The sequence below is a fragment of the Panthera tigris genome, chromosome F3 (genome assembly GCF_018350195.1).
Source record: "Panthera tigris isolate Pti1 chromosome F3, P.tigris_Pti1_mat1.1, whole genome shotgun sequence".
In the NCBI taxonomy this organism is placed as follows: domain Eukaryota; kingdom Metazoa; phylum Chordata; class Mammalia; order Carnivora; family Felidae; genus Panthera; species Panthera tigris.
Window position 1 is genome coordinate 22,555,297 of NC_056678.1, and position 17,542 is coordinate 22,572,838.

Here is a 17,542-nt window from a genome sequence, read left to right on the forward strand (position 1 = left end):
TTCAAATCTGTTTTAAGAAAATATTATCCTTATAAACCCTGCAGCTAAAAAGGTTGTTCTTTGTACACTATGCTAACAGTATCACTGATATTTTCTTCCTTAGTTTTCTACGTCAAGAAATGCTCTGGGTTGTGATTCTGCTGCTGGGTTCTTGAATTCCTAGAGGATTATGCTTTCTCTCTTACCACACTGCCACGTGTTGGACCAGGCCATATGTTGCATACATGGTAGGTGTTCAGCACTTCTTTGTTGCATGATGACTAGAAACATGCCTGGCACATAATGTATAGTCAATGTACAAGATCACATTTCTGTCATCTCTTGTTATTCCTGATACTCTGTGAATTGGTGTACCGGAATTTGTTACTCCACCCCTCCTTACAGATGCACACTTTCTTGTGTCTTTTGTCTCTAAATACCCTGGAGTAGCACCTCCACTACCACCCTTCATTCTATGGAACACCTGTCTACACCGCAGTCTCCTCTTTGTTTGTTTAGATAGTATTATGCCTCCCTCTACAGTTAAAACCCCTTTTATTTATTTTAAAAATTTTTTTTAATGTTTATTTATTTTTGAGACAGAGAGAGACAGCATGAACAGAGGAGGGTCAGAGAAAGAGGGAGACACAGAATCTGAAACAGGCTCCAGGCTCTGAGCTGTCAGCACAGAGCCCGACGTGGGGCTTGAACTCACGGACCGCGAGATCATGACCTGAGCCAAAGTCGGACGCTTAACCGACTGAGCCACCCAGGCTGCTCCAGTTAAAACCCCCTTTAATGAAGCTAGCAAGTATCTAATTCCATTCGATTCAATCCAACGAATAAACCTCACGTGTCAAATGCCAAGCTAAATCTTGGGAATACAGCAATAAGAAAGATGGGTACTGCCCATCACAGAGCTTAACTAAGGATGTAGCAGACTTTTAACGTTATCCAAATGATTAAATTGGTATAGGTACTAAGAGAAAGATTACAGGGCATCCTGAAAACATAGGCTAGCCTCTTGCCAAAATTATTCTTATTGTTCCTTGTGAGGTACATTTTGTTTGCTGAGGAGGCTGATGTTTTACAGACATTGTAGTGAAAAAACAAACTAAACTCCAAAAACAATTAATTATTAAAATAGTTCATCCCATTCATCCTCATTTCTCTTCCAAAGTCAAAAGTTTTTATTTCAAGTAAATGGGGTGTTTTCTCTTTATAGTAATTGTTTGTGTGTAGAACATTGTAATACTCATTTCAAATATTCATTTTAATGCACACAAGAGTAAATGGAAGTAGACTCTTTGAAATGACTATGATAACTATCATCTATAATTGGATCACTTGGAAAGATTGTGTGAAAGAACATAAAATAGTATACATACTATGCTTTTCCATCAAACTGCAATTTATCAAGAGCTTTTCGTTCTTGAAAAAACTTAAAAATCTACTTAGCGATTGGTTGTATGACTTTGTTAATGAATAATGTTTTACAAGTAGAAGTTTTCATCTTTTAAGCAGAGGGGAAACAAAATAATTTAAATTTAACATGCTTCAGGTAAGAGTAAACCTAGATAGGGGCACCTGGGTGGCTCAGTCGGTTAAGCATCCAACTTCGGGTCAGGGCATGAACTCATGGTTTGTGGGTTCAAGCCCTGTGTCAGGCTCTGTGCTGACAGCTCAGAGCCTGGAGCCTGCTTTGGACTGTATGCCTCTTCCTCTCTCTCTCCCTCCCCTGCTCACACTCTGTTTCTCTCTCTCTTAAAAATAAACATTAAAAATTAAAAAAAAAAAAAAGAGTAGGGATGCCTGGGAGGCTCAGTTGGTTAAGCGTCCAACTTTGGCTCAGGTCATGTCTCACAGTTTGTGGGTTTGAGCCCCGTGTCAGGCTCTGAGCTGTCAGCACAGAGCCTGGAGCCTACTTCGGCTTCTATGTCTCCCTCTCTCTCTGCCCCTCCCTTGCTCATGTTCTGTCTCAAAAATAAAATAAACACACACACACACACACACACACACACACACAAAGAGTAAACCTAGGTAAATTACAAAACAGAAATGTGAAATGCAATGAATATTTATAAATTTTGTCGCTGTAGTAAGTGATTCTAAGAATTACATTTATTTACTAAATCTCTATTGTCACTTGTTTCCCAATTATTGAATGTTTACCTACCCAGGACCTTCAGGTTAAAGTGTTTGCTGACTTCTCCAGCTTCATTTGAGGCAATGCAGATGTACCTTCCTGAATCTTCAGTCTCTGCTTTGATAAGCTGAAGAACCATTCCTTGAGTGCTTACTGTCAGACGGGTATTAAGACCCAGAGGCTGGCCATCTCTAAGCCAAGACATCCTGGGAGTTGGAGTTCCGTCTGTAAAGCACGCCATGGAGGCAGAACTACCCTTGACAACTGTGATCTCCTCTGTTCCCATCGCATTGTCCAGATTTGGTGGCACTATATAGAAAACAACAGGTAAAACTTACACATCTCTTATAAATTGAGACCAAGTTAGATTAAAAAAATTTTTTATGGTTCAGTTATATAGTATTTCTGTGATCTACTAAAATATAGAATTTAAAATAGCATATAAATAATTACTGCCTATTATAAAAAAAAGTATTGGATAGGCTAAATAGTAATCTCCCAAAATATTAGCAATGAAACCTCAGGACTGTTTTCTTGCAGAACATACAAAATTAAACTGTTTTAAGTTTTGGCCATTTTTGAACTTTTTAGGTTTGTCTCTTTAATTTGTTATAATGCATATTATAATTACAGAAGTATACTTTCAACTGCTGCATGTGGAATAAATAAAATAATACCAATTTCTAGAGTAAGTTTTATATAACCCATCAAAATTCATTTGTAGGCTGTAGTAAATTGTTCCTTAACTATTCTCAGATGTTCTTTGGGATGTAGAAATTTGGACCAGTAAACCTTAATATTTCAGAAATGGAATGTTTTAGGTCGTCTCTCCATCTACACACATACACACACAAAGACATATATATATGCATATTCATTTATATTTTAAATACTCTGAATGTACCACTAATATTATTAGAAAACATTCTGAACTTTCTCTTTGTATGAAAAGACTGGTCCTTGTGTTAGGATTGAAATGCAATTTTTAAAAATTTAGATTTGACTTAATGCAAGATTCCAGGTTAGAAGAGTATTTTGACAGATAGTATGTTCCAATATGGACCCTTTGGGAGAAAACACATTCTTTCCTAGTTACTAAAATCGTATTTTACCAGTTCTTCTGATATGTCAATATCTAAATATAAGCCTTTTGCTTAATATTGGACACATAGTAAAATACTAGGGGCATCTTTGTGACATACCAAAAACTTGAAGACTATAATGTTTATTATCCACCCCAGCTCTGTTGGAGGCCACACAAGTGTACTCAGCAACATCAGACACCTGAGCTCTCACAATCCTGAAAAACAATTTGACCCCATATTTCATAATTTAATCCCATTCAACATGTACAAAGAAAATATTTCTGATTTATACACAGATTATGAGTTATGCTGGGAAATTTTAGTTATGAGGGTTACAAAATACAGATGCCTCAAATGCAATTTGTTCCACAAAGTTAATCAGGCACTGACAGTATGCTATTAAAAATATAATATAATTTAAGAGTGAATATTTTTCAAGTATACATTAATAAAGAATGATGCTAACGTGAAAATCACATGATTGTGGTAGGCATCTTCGTATTACCTTTCCATAGAAAGTTTTATCTAAAATAGTAGTTCTTGGAAATACATATGCAATACATACATCTGTCTATGCAAGACCTGTTTTATACAAATTTACTAAAATGTGAGCATTTAACTAAGAATAAAAAACCATTTCAATTTTATTGTTGTTATCCTCTCTCTTCTAAAAAGATAGTGAAAGGGAAAAATAAACAACAGCGAAACCTTATGAAAAAAACATTTCTTAAACACCATTTAGATGAGGTTAAAGCCTACAGTCACAGTGACTTTATCTGTCTAGCAAATCACACAAAATCAAAGCTTACCTGATAACCTGCCCTCCTGAGAGCAACCGGATATGGGAGGAGAGAGGCAGAGGAAGTCCATTCTTTAGCCAGTTGATCTGTGGTAGAGGTGTCCCTGTGGCTCTACATTCAATATTTATTGAAGTATCCACCAAAGCCATTAGTTTCTCTGCTTCTTCTTTATTACCCCTAATTGTGGGTGGAACTATGTTCCGCAGAAAATGAGAATGAGAGAGAGAATGGGTGGGGTGTGCATTACTAGTTCAAATCATTTCAACTACAATTGTCCATACTGCTGCTTATCCCAAAAGGAAACAGCAGTGACATCAGATTTTAAAACTAAATGCTCCAGACACCTACTGCTAGAATTTTTATTTCTACTGATAGATTCCTAAGGTGGGATAGTCAAAAGAGAGTGAAATTTCACATTTACCGTAGACATTCAAGTTAAAAATTCGGTCTTCTTCTCCAGCAGGATTAGTAGCGACGCATGTGTATTTCCCCACATTGGATGGGAGAGCTCCGTAAATGTTTAATGTGCTGCCATCTGCAGTCACCCTATAGAAAACGCCACAATAAAGGCACTGAGATGATTCATGTGAAGCTTAGAGCTTGAAAACTCACTCTGGCTTATTGTGTTCTTTAAAGAAATACCACCATAAAATGCACCTTCATCTTAGATATATAATGGTTCATATCTTTTTCACTAAGTATACGGAGGTCTGTTAAACTCAGAGCTAGTAAAACTGGAGATTTCAGGCAACCAACTGAAATTCTACAGAACCAACTAAAATTCACGTCCTATATCTGCCACCTCCTTATGAGAAAAACTGGGAACGAATGAAATCAGATTGGGAATTTCTCTATCCCAAAGACATGTTTTTCTCAAAGTGAATATACTTTTTCCTTACCCATATAAAATTAAACAAAAATTATTAAACAAAATTTATTAAACAAAAAATTTTTAAAAATTCTGGTATGAAATTTGAAGAATGTTACAAGAAACTAAAAAAATATCAAAAAGTAACTATATATGACTTAGTAATATTTTTAATGGGAAGGAGAATAGGATAGCTTATTTAAACTGTGACAACTATTTTGTAGAGGTATATTTTGCAAAAATTTTTCTACACATTGCTAGAGCTTTTTCTTTGAATTACATAATAGTAAATAACTATACTGTTAGACTGTCAAAGATATTTAAGTTAAGATTATTGCATTATTTATCCCCTTCACACACCATTAATTATCAAATAAAACTTTGATATAAAACTTCCCGTGTTTTAGAAAGAGATTAAATGGCTTTCTAAAGTTATTCCTACAATAGTGATTTTACTAGAATCTTCCAATGTCAAAAGTAAATGCTCCACTTCTACCCTATCATGTTATGACATATGATTGCCAAAAATTACAATATTATCTGAGTCTAATGTATTTTTCATTTTCAAAATATCAATTTTAAAATTAAATGAGTTTAATCATATGAATAAACAAAAAGCAAGTTGCCATAAGCAAAGGGAAATGGAAGCTGACCTTGAAAAAATTACTTTATTTGATTGGCAAATTGTTCCACTTACAAACCATATATACTTATTTGCAGAGCTGTTAACAAATAATCAGTAAGTTAGATATAAGAACAAGTGCATTTGGGATCTTATTGTAAGAGACGAGTGACTGATCATAAATTCTTAGGTGCAAATATTACATAAGATCTTAGGTCCTACCACCTTTCTGGTGCTTGGCTTGCAATAAGGTTGATATCAGTGGATTTAATAAAAATAATTAAATACTTGTTAACTATTGAGATATGTCCACACCAAAGAAATAAAACTTAAAATGTATCTCTAAAATATCATTTGGTAATGTACTCAATCTTCTAAAGGGAACAAATATCTACATTTTAATATAAAATGACTTCAAAGAAAATAACATTTACTTATCATTTAAAAAAAATTTTTTTTAATGTTTATTTATTTTTGAGACAGAGAGAGACAGAGCATGAATGGGGGAGGGTCAGAGAGAGGGAGACACAGAATCTGAAACAGGCTCCAGGCTCTGAGCTGTCAGCACAGAGCCCGACGCGGGGCTCGAACTCACGGACCGTGAGATCATGACCTGAGCTGAAGTCAGCCGCCTAACCGACTGAGCCACCCAGGCACCCCAACATTTACTTATCATTTTTTAAATCATGTATATTCAATTCATTGACTAGAAAACAGTCCAAACCCTAAATCTAAAATATTGATTTAAAATTATAAAGTGTATAATACATTTAATTAATGCTTATTTATGCGTCTGATTCTTCAAATATGTGTATACAATGGGGCTTTTGTGATGAAGTAATCTAGTAGAGATTAGAATTCTGGACTGTTCTTCTAAAGGTATTTGTTTTTGAAAGTAGCAGGAGCAGGAAGCCCTGGAGAAGGAAGTGGGAGCAGGAAGCCCTTACCATGTAATTATCTCATCTCTGTATAGTTTGTTGCATGGGTAACAAGTACCAGCAGAAAATGGGATTTAGACAAATCACTACAAGGAATGAACTAGGTTATGATGATATTGTCTCTTTTTGCAAAATGAGCCAAGCACTCATCGATGCTGATGGATGAGGGAAATGCACACATGCACATGCACGCACACACACACACACACACACACACACTTTTAAGCAATTCTCTAAGGAGGGTTTCTGTGTCCAATTCTTCAAAATGTCATCTTTTCTCTTTCTAAATACAATGATTGCCAAATTCCCATGGCACTGAATTTGGTATTATTCATGTGAAATTTGAAGAATAAAGGCATTGAAGAATATCTTACAATTAATGATGTAAAGATTCTTTTAAAACATACCGGATTCTTTCTGTTTCACTGCTATTTATGGGCTTTCCATCTCTAAGCCATTGAATAAGTGGGGTGGGAATGCCACTTGCCATGCAGGTCAGCTCAACATTTTCCCCTAGAAGAACACTGACTTCACTTGCAATTTCAGCACCAGCAATACTTGGAGGAACTTTGGGAAAATGATTAAGATTCTCATTAACAAAACACAAGATTATAAATTCCAATGAATAATAGAATCATAGAACAAAATGCCATCTTTATTTCATATTTTTCCTAGGTTGTGGTTAAAGATCCAACTATTGTTATCCTCATAAATTATTTGTTTTTACACTTATTTATTTTTAATGTTTAATTTTTTTTATTTTTAAGTAGGCTTCACGTCCAGCGCAGGGCCCAACATGGGGCTTGAATTCACAACCCTGAGATCAAGACCTGAGTTGAGATCAAGAGTTGGATGCTTACCCTGCTGAGCTACCCACGGCCCCCCATAAATTACTTTTAAATGAGGAATGATTAGAGGAAACAGTTCAATAATCCTGTTATATTTGTAAGTTGATACAATTATTTAGTCACACAAGCTAGTGACAAATCTACCTCATGGGCACCCTTCCTGGCCAAATGAATCACTTTTAGATTAAATCCTCAATATAGTTCAGAATTAGAACAGCTCAGGAGTGTGTTTTATGAAATCTTGGCATCAATGTCTGAGAAGAGTATCTAGGTTGGTTATTTCTCTCTTCATAATGCAATTTAAATATTATTCATTCTGAACAATGGATAGACTTGTAGGTTTCAAGATCCAATTATTTCTTCTATACTCTTTCTAGCCAGCTTTGCTTTTCACGTTAATGATTTGATTGAGAAATAATGTCTACAAAAATGTTGACAATGGTATCAAGCAGAAACACATCTGAATTCCTCTTCTAAATAATTATGGTGGTATGCTGGAGGTAGTGCACACCAGCTCGCAAGAGCCAATTTTATACATCTTCCCTACTCCATGTTCAGTGACGTCATATTGGGAGCTTGAAATGGGTCACAATGGGAATAATTACACCATAGAAGCTGGCAAATGATTGGCTATAAATCAGGACCTTTTTGTCTGCAGAGTCAGTTGTTAAATATTTAACAGCACATCCCTATGTAAATTTGCGGAATTTACAGTTACTAAATTAGTCAAATCAATAGGAGTTTTAATGAGACTCCTAAAATGAGTAGCTAATATATGACAATCACTGGACTAGGCCCTATACATGTATTTGTAGTCCTGAGATATGATTACATACATAAAGTATCTGATGAAATGTTTGGTCATACCACATTACCCATGATTACCACTTATTATTGTTAATGCATTAAACTAAATTAGACATAATCCCTGACCCTGAATCTCTGAATAGTTATTTTTCTCATCTTGCTTCTGAAATCTCAAAGCATCCCTAATCAGAGAAACCATCGATAGTCATAAATTTATTTCAATTTTTCCTAGGTTTAATTTTTAGTTGATGGTTCTTAATTTTACTTTGCAATATATACATTTATGAAATCATTACACTGTGAAACTTAAACTTATACAATGTCATATGTCAATTATATCTCAATAAAACTAAAATAAATATTTTTGAAGTTAGCTTTAGCAAAGCACAAAATAGGTAGAAAATATTCAATTACTTTTATAATTTATGAGAAATTCTTTTCATAGTAACTGTAATAAAATCAGAAAAAGCCAGCATTCAACTTAGTTTCAAGTTAGACTTCTACTCCAATTTAAACATTAGGCCAAAAGTAATAATCAGAGGTTTACTGAAAATGGAAAGTATGAAAGTTCTCCATCCATCTAGTGGTCAGCATTATGTTGAAACATAGTAGGTGTTAATTAAGTTGATTAAGTGCAGAATGAATTAATGCTCCTATGCTCACCCCAAAATAGTAAAAAATCCATGCTTACTTGAAATTTAACCAATCCCTGACTTGCAGTTAGAACACAGTACAATCTCTTCATAAGTTAATCTTACTTATCTATATAAATAAAAACAGATCTATAGGCTTGGCTCAAAACAAGTTATACCAGATTAAAATAAATAAGTAATTCAATAGAATATATACTATTGGAAAATCATTTCAGTAAAAATGAAAAAATACAGAGATTATGACACATCTATTATTCTTTTTTTCCAGTTATGACCATTTTCATGAAAGTACAACTCTACTGATAAATATAGGATAGAAAATTGACAATATTTTTTGTATATCTAAAGTTATTTTGTAAGTCACATCATTGGACAGTGCTTATATCTCAACAAAACTGGAAAAAAGAAAATATCCAAAAAATTACAAAGAAAGGTATTTTCAATCAATTATAAATGATCTCTTTAGATGTAGTCTTGTTTGTTTTATAGGTAGAATATAATAAAGAAACTGAAGGTGAATCAGAGTGTACCCCACATACCTTTTTAAAATTTTTTTTAGTAAGCTTTATGCCCAATGTGTGGCTGAACTCACAAGAGTCACATGCTCTACTGACTTAGCCAGACAGGAGCCACCCATACCCCACATACCTTGAATTGAAAGAATGTAATTTTTCTGTGCTTTTCCCTCCATATTTGATGCAATGCATGTATAGTTTCCACTATCTGAATGTTGAGACCGGGCGATTTGGAGTTTGCTACCTCCAGACAAAATATGTACTTCAAGTGAGTCAGAATTTTCTAGAGGTGAAAACAAAGCAAAACAAAACATAAAAAGCTCTGATTTTAACGTCTCTGCAATTCACCATAATATATCTTATTTTATGTGGCAACTATAGTTCTTAAGTGTTCTTCCTTTGTACTTTCATTTTAAATGGGATACCTCTTTGAAAAAACAAGAAAGAAAAATCTCTACGTAATGAATACTATTAGTTATTATTAGTTATCATTATTAGTTACTAGTAATTAGACTTTCTGAAGTAAACACAGCTATAAGCATAGTACTGAAAATGTACTAGTTTCTTCATTAGTAAATTAAGGGCAAAAGAAAACAAAACAAAAAAAGGCACAGCTATATTACCGATGGGCTTGTGGTTCTTCAACCAGGCTATCGTGGGAGGCGGGATTCCAGTGGCATCACATGTTAAGGTCACAGGATTGCTGATCGTCTCAACAACCACTTCATTTTCAGGCCCTTCGATACTGGGTGGCACTGTGAAAAGACAGAAGAAAATGTTGTGTCCTCATTAAGCTAATTCAGGACACTTTTGCATTGGCACATCTGGGGGAAAAAGAGCTGTATATTAGAGGCAGATGCTCACCATATACATTGAGGTGGAAATTTTTATCATCCCGTCCTGCTACATTTATAGCTCTACATACATACTGGCCTGTGTCAGATACCTAAAAGAAAAAGATACTATTGTATGTGCTCCATTAAGTTACAGATGACCAATCACACTGTTCGCGTGTAGATTAAATCATAAGTCATCTTTATGCTCCAATGCCCCAGTTCTTTTTTCTTTTTTTTAGTTTTATTTATTTATTTTGAGAGAGACACCATGAATGGGGGAGGGGGAGAGAGAGAGGGAGAGATAGAGAATCCCAAGGAGGTCCGCACCATCAGCGCAGAGCCTGATGCAAAGCTCCATCCCAGGGACCATGAGATCATGACCTGAACCAAAACCAAGAGTTGGATGCTTAACCGACTGAGCCACCCAGGCACCCCTCCAATGTCCCAATTAATTGCCTTCTACAATCCTGCTTTTAAAAAATAAACAAATAAAATTTAAAAGATAAAGAAAGAAAGAAAAATAAGGTCAATAGCATTGATGATGCTGTTTTTAAATAAGAATTGTCACTGCAGTAAAGGGAATGCAACTGCCAATGCTTTCTTCCACAATCCCACCAAGGAGTCATGACACACGAACAAGAATAAAAGATGCACCTCAGCTTCCTTGATCTGCAGCATTTGTCCATCTGCTAAAATCTCCAAGCGAGTGGATTCTGTTATCATCTGCCCATTCTTATACCAGGTGATGACTGGAGGGGGCACGGCGTTCGACTCACACTCCAGTGACACTGAGGTCCCCTCTCTTACGTTAACTACAGAAAGAGATTCACCGCCATGATCTTTAATGCTTGGGGGCACTGAGGGAGGGAAACAAGAGCAGAAGGATTTTTTTTTGTTGTTTCATTAAGATGCTCAGAAAATCTCTAATACTAGTTTAAAAATGAAAGAATTTTGTGAGGAGAATAAAGACAAACCATAGACAGTCAAGGAAACTTTTTTCTTGCTTTCACCAGCTTGGTTGATAGCAATACAAGTGTATTCACCACCATCAGATACCTTGGCCCGAATAATTTGCAGAGTTCGACCACCTGTGGGCAAATACAATGCAAACTGAAGAGCGGCATAGAGGCTGTTTTATTTTATTTTATTTACTTAGTTTTACATGTTTTATTTATTTTTGAGAGAGAGAAAGAGTATGCAGAGGGGCCGAGAGAAATAGAGAATTTTAAGCAGACTCCACACTGTCAGCACAGAGCCTGATGTGGAGATCGAACCCACGAACCATGAGATTATGACCTGAGCAAAAATCAAGAGTTGGACGCATAACCCACTGAGCCACCCAGGTGCCTCTAGCAGTTGTTTTAATAACTATTTCTGTCAGTAAGATAAACAGCAAAATATATCCTTTTTCTAACAGTGAGATTTCCTATTCAAAAGCAAAGAACTAAATTGAATTGTCTTCAATCCTTCTTTTCCCTTTGATTTCAGTATTTATTCTACTTCCTTATAAAGGAAGAAATTCAGAAATTTTTTCTCTCCAGTAACCATAGGGAGTAGAACTGTTTGATACAGGTTCTAGCGAGCACACAGTAATTACACTATAGTCAAGATATGTTAAATCTCCCACAGTGTAGAAGTGATTGTCTGTTGGTCTATTTATCTATCCTCAAGGAGCTTTAGGATTGATTAAAAACAACCACTGATTTTATCCAATGAAATCACCCTTTTACTAGTCTATCACCCACAAGGAGTCTATCACCCACAGGTTGTTCCTAAATGTCACAATTTCTTGAAAGTAGACCTTGTTACTATACATTCTCACTAAAACCATAAATCTGTACAATGTTATCCTAATGGCCCCAAATGGGTAAAGAGAGGCATTTAATGTGAAAAAATAAAAGGAACAAGATAGGGGGGCCTGGGTGGCTCAGTCAGTTAAACATCTGACTTCGGCTTAGGTCATGATCTCACAGTTCATGAATTTAAGCCCCATGTGGGGCTCTCTGCTGTCAGCATGGAGCCTGGAACCTGCTTCGGATTCTCCGTCCCCCTCTCTCTTTGCCCCTGCCCTGCTTGCACACTCTCTCCTCCTCTGTCAAAAATAAATAAACATTAAAAAAAAAAAAAGGAACAAGACAAAAGTTTGGGAAAAGACTAAGTTGATGCCATTTGTATTGAGAAAAGTGAGAAGGTTTTGCCCACCTTTTAAGAGTAATAACTTCCTTACCAGGCACAATGAGAGCATTTGTATTTAGCTTGATAGGCTGTTCATTCTTGAGCCAGCTGAGATCAGGAGGTGGAAAACCAGAGACCTCACAGGTCAAAGAGATGAAATTGTTCACCACAACAGTGAGATTTTCAGGGTTAGGACCGATGACACTTGGAGGAACTATAAAAGTAAACATATTAAAAGTGAAATCTGATATTATCAGCAATACATATTCCAATTTGTTAATATAAGCCTGATCGTCATAGTCTGCTAACACACTGACTTAGTGATACTGTTATTTTGCTGTCTCTTCTAATTCCCTAATGCCCTCATCAAACTAATTTCCATCAGTTTTGTTTTTCCCAATTGAAAGAGGATACTAGAATTTTCAAAGACAGAATTATTGTGCATTTTATGTGTAAAATGTAGCAGGCAATTCCTAATATGGTTTTGTTAATGTACAAAGAAAGACCTAACAGCACTTTTTATTCAGTACATTTGAATATTCTTGTATTTAATATTACATTTTTATTTAAGGTTTTATCTTAGTGCGTATAGCAACAGTAAAGTAGAAATTTAATTTTAGGGTGTCTATCAACAAATCATACAGGCTATTTTGACGATGTAAATAAGTGACTTTCAAGATGAGCAGAAAATTTAAGAAATAAACAATGTTATGGTTTATTGTTCAAAACAAAAAAAGATTTCCAAAAGCAAAAGCAGTGCAAAGAAAAAGTGGAATAAAAAAGAATAGGATTAATAATGCAATGCTATTTATGCATATTAAAACATATGTATATGGAATAGAGTTTTATAAGAATACACAGACATAGATGGTATAACATCTTACACATTCGAATGGTTTTCTATGAAAGGAGAGGGTAAACAGGAGCAAGAAATGGGCATAAAAATGAATGAACTGATTAATAAAAGTAAAAATGGGTCTTGTTCAGGCCAATGGTGAGAGACATGAATGCAATTAACAGAACACTCATTATATTAAGATGAAGGTCTTAAAACAACATCAAAAACAAAAGCAAAACATCAAAAAGGCAAAATTTCTTTTACTATCACATCGTTGTTTATTTTTCACCAATTAATTTTAATATTCATTCATCATTCATTTATTTGACATTTATTAAATATTTACTGTATTGCAGACATTGTGCTAAGTGCTGATGCAGTGTGAAAATGTAATAGATAATGCCCACATAGAGTTAATAGTTTGACATTAAAGACAGACATTGAACTAAAAATAACAGCTAACATTTTTTTGAATGGATATGCTGTGCTCGGCACTGTTCTAAACACTGCACAAATACCATCACACATACATTTCACATATACTATTGACTCCCCACACAACCTTATGTGTTAAATACAGTTCTTATCCTCATATTAGAGATAAGGAAGTGGAGACAGAAAAGTTGGCATCTTGCCTAAGGCTTCACAACTAGTTACTGGAAGAGACCTAAAGACTGTTGTCTGGCTCAAGAGCCCTTATTCTTAGCCACTGTTTTATACTGCCTCGTAATTACAAATGTGATGAGAGTCAATCAGAAGAGTGGGTAACAACAGGGAACTATCCTAATCTGGGGATCAGGAGGAGGAAGTGACATTGAAGAACATACTGAAATACGAACAAGAATAAGTTAAGTGAAAGACAGAAAATGGGTGTACTTCCAGAAAGAAGGCACAGCATATACAAAGGTCCAAGTGGAGAAAAGAACACAGCACCTAGAAGACTAGCGTGACCAGAGTTTGAAGAACAAAGTTAGGGGAGACGCACAGAGAATTAAAGGACTAAGGAAAGGTAAGATCTTTTTTTTTAAATTTTTTTTAAGGTTTATTTATTTTTGAGAGACAGAGATAGAGCATGAGCAGGGGAGGGGCAGAGAGAGAGGGAGACACAGAATCTGAAGCAGGCTCCAGGCTCTGAGCTGTAGCACAGAGCCCGCCGTGGGGCTCGAACTCACGGACTGTGAGATCAAGACCTGAGCCGAAGTCAGACACTTAACTGACTGAGCCACCCAGGCGCTCCCAAAGGTAAGATCTTATAAGGTCTCTAGGACCCATTCATTAAGAATGCTGAAATACAGCCTCAAGAATGGGGAGCTGAAGAGTGTTTTAATCAGAAATTAAGATATCAATCTGGCCACCGTGGAGAGAACTAATTATGAGGCTAGAAGGGATTCAGAAAGGCCAGTGAGGAGACCAGTGCTGTAAAATGTGTGACAGATGTTGGTAGCTATGCCTGGGATGGTGTCAAAAAGGATTAAGAAAAGTGAATGGACTTATGGACATTTCATAGAATTTTTAGGACTTGATGTTTTGAGGATAAAATTTAAGGAAGAGGAGAAGGAGTCAGGGATGACACCCAAAAGGCAGGGTATAAATAAGGGGTATAGGTGTCACAAAAGCCAAAGAGAAGAGTATATTTGAAAATGATAGTGGCAAGAATGTCAAATGCACAGAAATAAAAACGATAAATCCAGGAAGTGCCTCTTGGACATAAGGATGTCATTTGATGAATTCAGTGAGCAGTTTCATTGGTGATGTGAAGGTGAAATTTGGAATACAGTGGTGGAATGAGTGAGTGGGAGCGAGGAAATGGAGACATTAAATATATACAGTTATTAGAAAGGCTTGTTTTGAAATTGGGGAGAAAGCGAGGGAGGCAGCCGAAGGGAAAGTTTAAGTCCAAGGGGAATATTTTGTTGTTGTTTAAAAATGGAAGATAGGGGCGCCTGGGTGGCTTGGTCGGTTAAGCGTCCGACTTTGGCTCAGGTCATGAGCTCGCGGTCCGTGAGTTCGAGCCCCGCGTCGGGCTCTGTGCTGACAGCTCAGAGCCTGGAGCCTGTTTCAAATTCTGTGTCTCCCTCTCTCTCTGCTCCTCCCCTGTTCATGCTCTGTCTCCCTCTGTCTCAAAAATAAATAAACATCAAAAAAAAAAAAAAAAAAAAAGGAAGATATAAGTAAATTTAAGTGCTGTTGGGAAGGAGCCAAAAAGAGGGAGAATTTCAATATTCAAGAGAAAGAGAGGAGATTATGAGATTTTGGAGGAGGCGGTGGACAGGGATCTAGAGTCAAGTTAGTCTTTGGCCTTTGGAAGGTAGAGGGATGCTTCGATCTTCTGTGGTAATGGGGAAAGAAGTGGCAATAACAGATGGTGGTAGTATGCTCCATTTGATGGTAGGAATTTGAGGTGGTTTCTGGGCTCTGCCTTCTCTTTTCTCTGTAAAACAGGAGGTGAGGGCATTTACTGACAGAAAGCGAGAGGGGGCTGTTTATGGACTGAATGTTTACATACCCAGCCTTGCCCTTCCACTCCCAATTCGTATACTGAAGCCCTGACCCTCACTGTGGCTGTATTTAGAAATGGTACCCGTAAGGAAATAATTAAGCTTAATGGGGTTGTAAGGGTGAGGCCCTGATATTAAGGATTGTTGTCCCTATAAGAAGTGACATCAGAGAGTTTCCTTGCTTTTCTGGCCATGTGTGCTCAGTGAAAAGGCCTTGTGGGGACAAAGTGGCCAAAGCAAGCCAGCAAGAACCTTTACCAGAAAGCAAACCCTGATGGAACCTTGATTTTGTACTTTCCAGCCTCAAGACAGTGAGAAAATTAATTTCCCTTGTTTAGGTCACACAGTTTCTGGCATTTTGTTATGGCAGCCTGAGCCCGCTAAGCCAGGGGTCATCTGAAGAGAGGGATGAAGGCGAGAGAGAGTCACTAGGGAGCAGACATGAGAGGAGGAGCCCAGGCAGTATGGAGAGCCCAGTTCAAGATGATACCTATCAATTTATAGGCACTGATGTTCCTGACTCCAAGAGTCCCTCCAGTCATGGTTAGCCACCTAGGTGCAAGTATGGTCAGAGGTGTAGGTATGGTCAGCTGTGGAATTTACTGAGAGGTAACACAGCAAAATAGCTAAGTTTAAAACCTCTAGAATGAGACTACCTAAGTTAAAATCCTGGCACTGTATTTGCCAGTTCTGTAACTTTGGGCACATAACTTAATCTCACTAGACCTCAGCCTTTTCATCTGTAAAAGAGGTATAAAATGGTACCAACCACCCGGGATTATTGAGATAACTAAGTGAAATAGCATACGTAAAAACGTGGCACAGCACCTGGTAGGTATCAAGCGGAAGATATGTTGTGTTGTTAGATGCAGAGCTGAGCTTTTACTGAACAAGAGCAATAAAAAGACCAAGAGAGGTGGCTGAAATGCTCTTCCATTAACAGTTAAGCTGGACATGAAGGAGAGTGAACACAGAGAGCTGAAAACCCAAGGGCCCGCAGACAGAGTCCAAAAGAAGCAAGCATTGCTGTAGTGGGATATAACAAGTGGTATGGTTTTAAGTGAAGATAATTTAAATTATGTCTCTCCAAAATGAATTTTCTAATTGTAAGTATGGGTTCCTGACTGTAATTGGGGTTCAAAGTATCATTAACTGGTGAATGAGGAAACACCCTCCCAAACTCCAGTCCTTAAGGGTAAACTCTAGTGGCTGCCGCCTCTCCAGGTAGCAAGGTGCCCACTTCAGGTGTTTTTGCTATGCATTAGGAAGAAGCAATGGGGGTGTTAACCATCAGACTTTGGCTCAGGTCATGATCTTGCAGTTCCTGAGTTAGAGCTGTGCTGACAGCTCAGAGCCTGGAGCCTGCTTTGGATCCTGTGTCTCCCTCTCTCTCTGCCCCTCTCCTGCCTGCACTCTCTCTCTCTCTCTCAAAAATAAACATTAAAAAAAATGACTTAAAAAAAGAAGAGGCAATGGATATGAAAAAACACCGACTATTTATTTAGCAACTACAACAACTATAGATAGGTTCAGGAAGACCAAGATCTGTAAGAAATGACTATTTGCCTATAACATCTATAATAAAGTTGTAGGATTGGGGGTGAAGATACAGACATAAAGATAACTAACACAAGGCAATATATGTAATTGCTATAATGGGGGTTTTGATCACATAGAGGAGGAAAAATTAATTCTGCTTTGGGAATCAAAAAATAATCAACATTTTTATTTTCAACATTTACTCTACTGCCCTTTACAGATTAGAATGTATGCTTTCACAATGATCATATTTATTTAATTACTCCTGAGAATTCACAGCACATTGTTTTGTGTGTTGCTTAGATGTACTAATTAAAAAAAATCGTGAAGATATTTATTAAGCACCTGCTGTGTTTTACCCAATGTGCTAGGTACTGGGAATACAAAGATAAAAA

The 17,542-nt window shown here is 36.6% G+C and overlaps 1 protein-coding gene across 1 annotated transcript in view; it reads right to left on the minus strand.

Annotated features, from left to right (window-relative positions):
• The window catches only part of HMCN1 (hemicentin 1), a 464,244-nt gene that overhangs the window by 82,246 nt on the left and 364,456 nt on the right, over positions 1 to 17,542 (minus strand). Inside the window, exons 58-68 of the mRNA XM_015543796.2 lie at positions 12,325 to 12,486; positions 11,072 to 11,185; positions 10,752 to 10,954; positions 10,126 to 10,207; positions 9,885 to 10,016; positions 9,395 to 9,544; positions 6,846 to 7,005; positions 4,432 to 4,556; positions 4,020 to 4,203; positions 3,328 to 3,425; positions 2,156 to 2,434 (exon numbers count right to left, since the gene is read on the minus strand). Coding sequence (XP_015399282.1) covers positions 2,156 to 2,434; positions 3,328 to 3,425; positions 4,020 to 4,203; positions 4,432 to 4,556; positions 6,846 to 7,005; positions 9,395 to 9,544; positions 9,885 to 10,016; positions 10,126 to 10,207; positions 10,752 to 10,954; positions 11,072 to 11,185; positions 12,325 to 12,486 — 1,689 coding nt within the window. The remainder of the gene's footprint in view (positions 1 to 2,155; positions 2,435 to 3,327; positions 3,426 to 4,019; positions 4,204 to 4,431; positions 4,557 to 6,845; positions 7,006 to 9,394; positions 9,545 to 9,884; positions 10,017 to 10,125; positions 10,208 to 10,751; positions 10,955 to 11,071; positions 11,186 to 12,324; positions 12,487 to 17,542) is intronic.